The following is an 11,475-nucleotide window of genomic DNA, read 5'->3' on the forward strand; positions in this document are numbered from 1 at the left end:
AATTTTTTGTTCCATTTTTTGGTTTCAACTATAATCGGTCTTTTTTTGTTTATTTTGAATGCTCCTATTCTGTAGCATTCAGGTCGACTTGATGTTTTTCATTTTCTCCATCTTCGATTCCTTGAATTATTATATTATTATCATTTCTCTTTCTACATTTTCCAGTATTTCTCCTTGTTCAGCTATTATTTGATTAAGCCTTTGATTTTCTTGCTTTAATTCATCTATAATATATGCATTTCTGTCTCTTCTGTTTCTTCCATGCTCTTGAGACTACCTTTTATCTGTAAGAACATTTTGTTTAACGTACCTTAACGTGTTCTGCGTCCCCTTCAGTTTTGCTAGGCACCTACTCATTCAGCCCCCAACACTTACCCGGGCTAGTAAAACTCTTCTAATTACGTTATTGTGGATTAATTTTGCTATTATATTTGGATTCAGTCCGGGTCTGTATTTTTTTCAGTTTGGATTTTTATTTTTACTGGTTTTCAGACGATACTTGTTTATCGCTTTTTTTTGTTGATATTTATCAATATTTGGATTATCGATATTAATAATCTTGATTTGTTTTATATCAAGTTTTTCTCTTATATTAATGTTTCGGAATTAATCACCAGTAATATATGATAAATTGCACTTACACAAGATATTTTTGAACTTTCTGGTAATTATAGATTATTACTTTATTCACAATTTTATTTTATCACTCCCACGATTTAAATGTATACTTTTCACATTAGATGCAGGACCGTATTTTATCTGTCATATATACGTAAATTGCCAGTTTTATGAGATGTAATTAATAAAAGTAATATTTAATATTTATTGTGTATGGATATTCTTTAATTAGCACTAACAGATGAGAATATCAACTTTATAAATGGAATATATTCCAAAGTTATCGTTCAAAACAGAACTAATTAATACTTACGTATAAACAATATAAATAATAGCTAATAACAATACTAATAGTTTTATTGACATTTTACTTACCTATTGTGAGTTTTTTGACAAATATCTGAATCTGAATTGTTTCAAAATAAAGAAAATGTCATACATATGAAGTTAAGTATGATATAATACATGTATTATTGGAAGAAACATTTCTGTTTACAATAAAATTTTCTGAATTTTCAATGAATACCTCGATCTCGTTTGGAAGCGAATATCCGACACATGATACTTAAGCTTCAATGCATTCAAAAAATATATAGAGCATGGTTCTATTGTACTTTTTTCTTTACTATCATGTTACCAAGTTGAATAATATCTTTTTGTTGTGTTGCTGTGAGTGAGATTCGCATTTTACTTTAGATGTCTATATCATATAAATACATCCAAAATATATACCATGTAAAACATTTTTGTTAGCTGAAAACATATTTCAGACGTATGCAAACAACATGTAACTATGATTCGTCAATTTGAGTCAAAATTATATTGGAAATTCAATGGTATTTTCATCAAATAAATTTTAGAAGATAAATCAAATTTAAGGACTTATGCCCTCGAACAGTTTTTGCAATCTGATTTTCAGTAGCTTCGAGATCTGTAATGATAAAATGAATGTTTGTTTCTGAAATTAATACTCTCTTGATAATTATTTTTTTAAAATATTTTCAAATTTAACTGATTGTTTTCAATTTTTACACGCAATTTTTGAGCTGAATAAAACTCACTAATCAAACCCATATATCTATTTGTTTTTCAGGAATCGACAGAAGATTTGCATACACAAAAAAAGACATAAAAAGTCTTGTAGGCGATCAACCACTTAGAAAGTCTATAAACCTTCCTAAATCTAATTTAGGTCTTTGTCTGTCGCTCTCCTTAGAAACTAATGGTAAGTGAAATTCACAATTAAAAGCGTTCAACTTATGCGGTGTTGGAAATGACAGCATATTTTTTTTAAACTAATATGTCTTGGCATATCAAGGTGATAGACACGAACCAATAATTACGTTATTCATTAAATTTATTTGTATTAGGCTAATAAAAAAATAACTGAATTTTAATTTGAGATTTTTTAAGTATTTCTAATTGGATCCAGAGAGTTGAAGACTTCTGTCTGGCTCGAAGAAACACCAAACTCTATTTCAGATGGCATTCGATGAGCATGTGATTAATGGATGAAGCGTTGTTGCAGTGAAGGCAAAAATAGGCGGATATTGAGTTATTAGGTGACTATGCGTGAGACCCACAGTATTTGGAACGGCTTAACGAATTTCCAGAATCTAAATAATTTATAAGGGATGTTTTTCAATCTTATTGCCATGACAAATAAATATTTTGAATCTTGAATCTTTTTTGAAGCGTTAAATAACTGAATGCTTTCGATTGGGACATTGGACTTTCTTCCTTTTCTACACAATTTCAAAGTTCGTTACCAGTAATACCATTAAGTGAGGGTGTCCAGAACAGAGTTCAAGGTACTTACAATAAGGAGAGTTGCATACAGTGCTCGGGTATAGACTCTACTCGACGGAGAGGTCTGTAGATGATATGGATTTATTTGATCGAGGAACATCAAAAAGTATATTGAATTTCTGGAATCCATATATTCTTATAATTTTTCTCCTTATCTACTAAATGATCAGTTATGTGATTGCATACGTTAGGGTCCATTTTATGTTTTGGTATATAAATCAAAACAAGACTAAACGAATAATGTATACGTTTCTATTTTTCTATGACCAATTGTTGTTGAAGTTCCTCTTGCATCAATATGTTCTTGAATATAATTTTCGTCACTTATAACTGTGGTTACAATTTATGTAATGAATTGCTTATGTACTTATTTTAGACAAATATGAAAAATGCCGGGGTACATCAACCTTTACAATCTATTGAGCACAGCTCAAACATTAATGGGAATTTACAGTATTATTCAAGCAACTCTAGCATTGTTTGTATTTTTCATTTTTATTCATTATTTTATTAAAATTTTATACATAGGAAGGAAAAAAAGTGTTTGGTAATCTTTTTTTGGAGACTAAGCAATTCTTATTACTATTTGAAATAACCTGAGAGTAAAAAATTGATTGCAATTACCATAAATTTTTCATTGTATTTAAGCCATTCGTGACCAAAATGATGGAGTGGAGAGTAAATGCTTTTTGAATTCGATTTGAATTCTTTTGAGACTCCCACACAGACTAATATAGTTTTAACGGTGTTCAGCAGACGATTGAGAATTTTTTAAAGATATTCCATTACAGCTCTATTGCAATAAAAGGTGGGAAAAATAAATAATTAATTTAAATTATGATTCATTCTGTATACCTCGTTAGGTTCAGATCGTTAAGATAATTTCTACCAATAATAAATTCTTCGTTTTTTTTTCATAATTAAAACGTGAAACCTTAAATTGTTGAAGGAGCGTTTTTACTACAAAATTTGGTAAATATACTTGAAAATTATCTACTTATCCGGAAATCAATAGGCCAATCACTGAGACACAGACTGTTTTTTTTTCGATCTGAGATTTATTTATATATTAACTCCGTTTTACATTTTTTTTTCAACTATTGACTGTGATTTTGGCAACCAAGATCTTAGCGATATGTCTAACCTCTCCTCACTACCACAAATCTGCCTTTTATCTCCAAAAATCAACCTAACGCCTCTCTTTCTTCTGCTGACCCTACTACTACTACTAATACCTCAGTTATTCCCGCAGTATCCTCGGAGGATACCCTTTTTTGTTTTCCCTCTCTAATTTCCTTATCAAAATCTAGCGAAAAACATCCCCGTTTAAATGAGAGCAGCCTCGACTCAGCACAGACATCTTCTACTGATACTCATCCAGATCCAATGCCTTTCCCAGAATTTTCAACATCCAGCCCCAGAAACCCTGCGAAAAAGAAGCTCAAAAAATCTAATCTGACTTCGTTATACATGAACAATTCGACGATTCTCTTGAATCATCTACTTCTCACCTATCCTTAAACTTTTTGAAAAGAAGAGAAGCTGTGACAATAAGAAGACTTCGCATCAACCACACGAAACTTAATCACGGCTATTTGATGTCATCAGAAAGTCGTCCTGTCTGCCAAAGCTGTCAAGTTCCTATGTCTGTTAAGCACATCCTCACCATCTGCAGAGAATACTCTACCACATATCAGCAGTATGATATAGAAACAAATCTCAAGGAAACACTTAACTGCCCGACAGAAATGAGGAAAATCGTGTATGAGGAAATATGATTAATTTATGTATTGTAATAGATTTTGTAACAGTCCTTTATTTAACTTAGAAATCTTATGATTGTTTTTGTGTGCCAATGACCAGCGCTGTCGAGGCACGTTAAACTGAAATAAAAAAAAATCCCGAGTTGAATGTAATATTTGTTCTAAAAGCAAATTTTTTCAAATTTAACAAGAAAAATTCAAATATGCTACTATTTACAAAATTCATAGGAATTCTTGTGGAATTATACTACACAGAGGCACATATGCCGTAATCTGAGTAAACCGAAAAAGTTGACTAGAAATTGTTTATTTCAAGTCGACATTACTCGTATATAGGTCATTATACTGACCCCAGTTAGTTACAAATAGCACTTGACAAGAGCAGGAGCTTGCTGTGAGTTCTAATTAGCTGAAGTTTGTTTCACGTGAAAGCAACATAATATTAGTAAGTAGGGAAACGGAAACTGTCACTAAATGTGACAGTCTGGTGAAACATACACTAATTATAATACCGCTTCTAACTGTGTCAATAATTTTATATCTCTCCACCATTCAACTATTTGAAAAGATGTAACTTCAAAATATCCTGATTTGATAAGGATGAATTTATTTTTCTATATATCATATTATTATATATATTATAAAGAATATTAATATTTACAGGTACGATTTACAGCGCGAAACTACTAGAAGGTGAAAAGAAGAATGCCAGAAAGCTAGCAACAGTTTTCGCTAAAACATTTGCCAGGGTAGCGACACCTACTCAGTGTGTGGATTGTGAGTGTACTGCTCCAAATTCCGGGGTGTCGTACATGGAGTGTACATTATGTACTATGGCCAACTCAACCAGGTTCAATTTTGAGGTAAGAATTTAACAATAATAATTTTTGATAATTTATTAGAGATTGGGAAACTGTTACAAAAAGAGATTTTCTTGTGCATAAAATTCCGGAGATCAAATCAAAAAGCACCAAGTAAAATAATCTGTTCAGTTAAATGATGCTAAACAGTATTGGGTATTGGTATTCGCAAGAAATATACAGGGTTTTTCTCCCCTAAGAACGTCTAACATTCAGAATATTATCATATCATAATTTTTTTCACTACAGAGTATTCCGGAACTTGCAAAAAATTCGGGAGTGAGTAGATGACGTCAAATAATGCTTTGACATGTAAAAATTTCCTCAGTCGACCCCTCGTTTCTGAGCTATAGTCCTTTAAAAATGCGAAATCAGAATTTGTATTCAAGTATATTTTCTAAAATATGCATTCGACTATTATGAATTTTTAATTGATGATTACGTATGTCCATTTAGTGTGTTTGACAGAAAAATGATTCTACACTACTATCAGGCAAGGGGCGGCTCATGCTCAATGGTTAACAATCCGTAACCTTCACACTGACAACCCGTACAATCTAAAGATAACGAAACTGAATTTTATAATCGATATTTTAGCAAAAAGCTACTGTTTAACTCGATAAAATTTACGCTTTGGGAGATTTTTAGATCATTGTACATGTCAAGGAAACCGTTCGCTATAAAGAGACAATCTGATGAAAATTATCATCAATTGTAATTATTTATTGAAAATATTCACACAAGGTTTTAAAACACAATCAAACATTTCTAATTCAATTTGCATACTGTCGAACATCGTGTTACTTACATAAGAAAATAATTGGAATGTTAAATTTAGTTGGTTAACCTACAACTCTCAAATAAAAACAAAAAACTATAATAAATCTTCTCTACGGAGTATATTTCTTGAAACTTGGAAGAGCTTTCCAAGATTCTGCTTCATAGCGTCACAATGGGAGAGAGGAGAGGGGAGAAACTAATCATACGTACAAAACATCGACTAAACCCTTAGGTTTTAGTAAGGAGCTCAATTCATAAAACCATATACTAAATAAAAAACTAGTCCCATCATTTGAAGGTACGTACATTCAGCGAAACAAAGTTTTATGAATTTTATTTGAACATTCCTTGGAAAACCTTCATTTGACGTTCTCAAACCCCATACTGTTATTTTACGATGTCATTTAAATCGTTTTTTAAAAGACAGGTTACTCTCATCAATTTGAAGATCTGTAAAATTGAAGTTAATTGTAATAACTATCTGCAAAAATGGATACTAAAGCAACTGAGAACGCGCAAGTTGTAGCACAGTTGATAAGCAGTGTTACAAATAAGCCAAGGGTTTTGAAAAATTGACACTTGATTGGTGTCCAGGTGCAGCAATTACTTCGTGGAGGTCGATGGACGCGAATAAGTATATTGATGATAAAGAGAACTAACCATTTATGAGAGCTTATATGGAAGGAGGTGGGGCTTTTGCAAAACGTTGCTTAGGGTAGAATTTCTTTAGAATCAGTAACTGATCTTCAGTTCGTATGTGTGCCTCGTGGGCCATCCAGACCTACTGATTTTTTTCTCGATAAACTTTGTTGTATCAGCTCTCCTCAGAAAAAAATATGGAAATGTTTCGACTTTGTGTCGAGGATTCAAACTCAGAACTATACAGAATATCCAATTAGATATATTAGAGTGTTTCCGTGTTTTCTCCCGTGCAGCTTGAATACAGTAAATGATTTACTCATCGGTACCACCTGCATGAGCTTCATTATCAACTTCATACATCCTAGTATTTTTCTTATAAATACCAATACCAATATTTCCTTTCTCTAATATTGAAGTTTTTCATAATTTCTAACAAAATTTACTGATTGAAACAATTTTCTTGTCTGTTAATCAAATTATGTCTATTATTCCAATTTTCTCTATTATCGTAAAATATACTTTGTTAGTATCACAAAAGTTCATTATCACTGCCACATTAGCTCGTAATCTAACAAAAAAATCAATAAGGAGTCACCGGTCAAGTTACCGGTAAAAAGAATAAGTGATGTTAAGGAATCGTTCAGAGAAGAGTTTTTCTGAAAACAAACCAGAAGCTGTTATCAAACGTTATCAAAATAATAATTCTTGTCTTGTTGCAAGCTTATCGAGCTCATCTTCATATCCCAGCATATTAAAGTAGCCCCATTTGACGACCTGAATTGTATCTCAGTAATTGTCACCAGTACATTCGTTTTATTGAATTCAACCTATCTTTTAAGCGGTATCCTTTTCAATCTGGATTAGACAAAAGTCGCTTGGATCTCCTCGGGACTATACGGAGGCTGGTATAGCTATATATAGTCGATGCTTGGTCAGATAGATGCGCTGTCGCATTGTCGTATTGCAGCCAATCACCACTTGTCCAAAGCTGTGACCGTTTTTTCTGACTGCGTCACATTATCTTAGTAATATCTATAGTCGGTAACGTTGTGTACCAACGAGTCATGAAGACTTATTGGTGATGCCCACACCCATCGAGGTTTTAACACGGGGATATAAAATTAAAATCAATACTTCTGGAACAAACCTTGAATAGATGTAATACATAATTTATGAGAAATCAACATTAACGTCAATTAAAAAACTGGAGATTCTTTCGAATTTGATAAATTTTGACCATTAATCCTTTAAATTGATAGTTATACCAAAGACCAATAATTCAAGTATATTTTCATTTCATTTCTTCAATTTAAAATAAACGATAGTGAAGCAATTGTCAGCTGCTGTTAACAACAAAGAACATTTGAGTCGAGTGTATTTGTTTCAACCTGTGCAATGTTTGGGTTTATATTCTATAGATTTCTCTCTATATTTTAATTGAATTAATTTTGTATAATTATAGTTATAACCTAATCATAGTTATTACAGCTTATCTAAAAACCACATAAAGTTATGTGGTTATCAATGAATGCTGTTAAAATATTCTTTAAATTACACTATAATCAGTAAGTAACTTTTTTTCTCGACTTAAAAAAATTTATTGAATGGAATTTAGTTTTACTGTATTTTTAAAGAGAGAACATTGTCAAAGTAAGCTCTAAAAATTACAACCCCTTTGCTTATTTCCTGATGGAAGAATCAAAATTGTTCTTAATAATAGAGAAAAAATGACTGTTTAACAAAAAATTGTATTCTCATTATCAACAAGAAATGATGGAACTATTAACTGACCACCAATCAGTCGGAAATTAATCCCCACCATATCGGTATGTTAGTTATTCAAAATTCATATCCGATGAGTTTTCTGGCACATCCAGTGCGGTGTAGTATCTTTAATAAAGTTAATTTCCCTAAGTTTTCCTCTCACGCATAGAATGATTGGTCAAATGAAATTTTTGATGTAGATATTTCCTGGCAGCATCTGTAGTCTATGATAAATTTTATCCAAAAACCGTTCATAAAACCTTGCCAAAACATCTCGGTCCTTCTCTGAAAAGGAAGAACTTGTCTATTAACGGTTAGTTGCACCGCATATTTTGAGCGACTCCGTATTTAGTCTAGTGAGTCGAAACACCCTTAAAGTTTTTGAACTGTACGTACCGAAATCGATCTTCCCTAAGATTGTTTGAAGTGTGTTCTAACGATTTGGAGAGTTATGTTGGGGTTGCCTCGTGTGTGTTACTGAAAATCAGTAATTTTCTGTTTAATGAAAATAAATTTTCGTCAACTTTCACTTCTTAGACATCTTTTATATAGTTTTCTAGTTGAATTATTTTGATTTTAGGGCGCTTTCAATTAAAATTTCGTCTTTGATTTAAAATCTATATTTCTAAATAAATTCAACCCATGCAATTATGAGTAAACATTACGTGCAAAATAATTGTCAAAAATTCATTATGCTTTTGCATGCGGTCAAAATTGACTCATTTCGCGTAGGAAAATATTTTTCGCTCAAAAAATATTATTCATGTATCTGATTCACAGTATATTTAATCGGCCGGCTCTCAGACATATTGGTTTGATATGATTTAAAATGATTTTTCTAGTATTTTCCATATACCATACTAATATACTATAATTGTGAAAATCTCAAAGCTCAGTTGGGAAACAATAAGCACGTTGAACTGAAAAATGTTAATATCTTTTCTATTGTTTCTTTGCTAATTGAATTTTCGCATTTAACTTCTATTGCAAGTATATTGTTGGATTATGAAGTTCTCAGAAATGTCAGGAATAAAAAAATGCAATAATTAAAATTTAAACGAACGCTTTAATGAATTAAAAAGGTATTAATAACTTTGAACAAATGGCTCTTTACGGAATCAGGTGAGAAAATATGAAGATATCTGTTGATTTTTAATAAAAAATTTTCACCTAAATTGAATACAAACAATCAATAAAGTACTTGGTATATTTAAAAAGTTTGAAGCAATTATTTCGACAAAAAAGATAACGCGTAGCTTGGGCGTATTTCTCCATTTAAACAGTTTGTAGTGTTCCAATTTGACAGTTTCTCTCAAACGCATGTTGTACTTGTAATGTATAATTATATCCAACGTAGAATGTCAATTGAATATTCAACAGCAAGTAGAATTTTACAAGAGGCTAAATTTTTTTCACGAATTTTGAAATATATTTGCATAAGTGATCCAATATATCAAAAAGTTGTCGTAATTTGGAAGATTTCTATGATTCTGGCTTGTCCTCAACTGAATACAGATAAAGTTGAGATTAAATGTCATCATTCAAATCTGAGAGGTAGGTATAGGAGCTTGGATTTATTTATCTGACAAATGAATTCATCAATTCGTGCTGATTTAACGATTGTTTTGGTTTGATAGGTATGTTTTTCGATGTGGAGAGATCTGCAAATCACAAATGTTGTACCTTGCATACTAAACTAGGCCTATCTGGTGATGATTGTTCTTCTTCTTCAACTGAAGATATTTGATTGCTTGATTTATTTTCTAAACGCAATTAGTATTACTGTAATATATTGGTTTGATTAGTTACTCACATTTATGTTATCGTATTGATGAACTATACGGTGATTAAAGTTTGTTCATTGTTGGGGTTAAAAATTCATGAGCATGTAGTCCCAACAGACTCCCGTGTATGCCAAAGCCAAGAAAAATGTGGGACTGATTACCGAACACTTAACTACTCATATACAGTTTTGTAAAGGCACTTTACTCATATGTTTTTATATTGTTTCAGACTTTGGGGCTGGATGAAGATGAACTGAATTTTTTCGACGGGTTTAGCTTCTAAATATTCGATGTATTGTTAGGGTATAATAGTACACTAGCATAGTACTGTATTAGTAAAAATATTGAATAGGATAATAGTGTAATAGTACATAAATAATATAGTAAAAAAGTGTATGAAATTATTTTGAAGAAAATTGTTTTTTATTGCAATTCCTGCGAATTTCAGACATAAAAGTTTTTTTTTCCAATCAAGTATGGACTTGTTAGCTCTCCGTTAATTCATAACGATGCATTTACCTTTGCTCTCTTCAGATTATCTACGAAATATTTTCTCAAAATTTCGGATCCAGACATGGAAAAATAAAGTATGATGGTGAATGAGATCGTACGGCACAAGATATTAGAGTAGAAGCAGGTGAAAGCCATCTTAAAAGTAAAAAGATGCGACTGGAAACTCCGTTTTTTTGTCAAATCCTACATCTCTTTTTTTATGTACAAATTTTCCTAAGCATGGTTGAAATCCTGGTTTCTGATGTTGGAAAGAAATACTACCGTTGCTGCCAGTCCTTTTTCGACTATGCTCCCAACATACGTATCGTATATTTTTTATAACAAATTAATGGTTAGATAGCTAACCGTTTATCAACGGTCATTATATAATTTCTATACATTTTTTCAGTAATATTCAAAAACTCTATGTTTTTGAATATTCTTCGTAGAAGTCATAGGCTACATAAAAATATTTTTCGTTCACTGGATCCAAATGTCTGTTGCATCCCATCTCAAAAATATTTCAAACTCACTTTTTCAACTTTTCATACTCATCAAAGACTTCTTTTTATGCGTTCAATTGTTTTCACAATTATGTCGTGACATTTTAAAATATGACATGAATCCTACTCTCTTAAACACAAAATTTCATCAATATCTAAAACAATAATATTTCCTGCGATATTTGTAAATGCAGCTTGTATCCATTTTGATATAGAAAAAAGTAATTTTGGGTAATAAATTTGATATCCTCCCTCCGAATCTATAGAAATATTAAAAATATATGATGTCACTCATCATACCTTAAGCCCCTCAAACGGTGTGAAAACACGAAACTTTCACAGTTACTTACGAATGTATATTTTCTGATAACAATTTAAAAATTTCAATATTAGTATTCACGGTGAGAAGTGCGAACAAACCTCAGCAGAAGGTTGAAAGTTAACTCTCTAGAGACTGAAA

At 31.4% G+C, this 11,475-nt stretch overlaps 1 protein-coding gene across 1 annotated transcript in view; it reads left to right on the forward strand.

Annotated features, from left to right (window-relative positions):
* Positions 1–10,436, forward strand: part of LOC130451874 (uncharacterized) — a 146,102-nt gene extending 135,666 nt beyond the window's left edge. The window contains exons 54-56 of the mRNA XM_056791235.1: positions 1,712–1,843; positions 4,854–5,053; positions 10,250–10,436. Of these exons, the coding sequence (XP_056647213.1) occupies positions 1,712–1,843; positions 4,854–5,053; positions 10,250–10,303 (386 nt within the window). The 3' untranslated portion in view covers positions 10,304–10,436. The remainder of the gene's footprint in view (positions 1–1,711; positions 1,844–4,853; positions 5,054–10,249) is intronic.
* The last annotated feature ends 1,039 nt before the right edge of the window (positions 10,437–11,475 follow it).

Source organism: Diorhabda sublineata, chromosome X (genome assembly GCF_026230105.1).
Source record: "Diorhabda sublineata isolate icDioSubl1.1 chromosome X, icDioSubl1.1, whole genome shotgun sequence".
Classification (NCBI taxonomy): Eukaryota; Metazoa; Arthropoda; class Insecta; order Coleoptera; family Chrysomelidae; genus Diorhabda; species Diorhabda sublineata.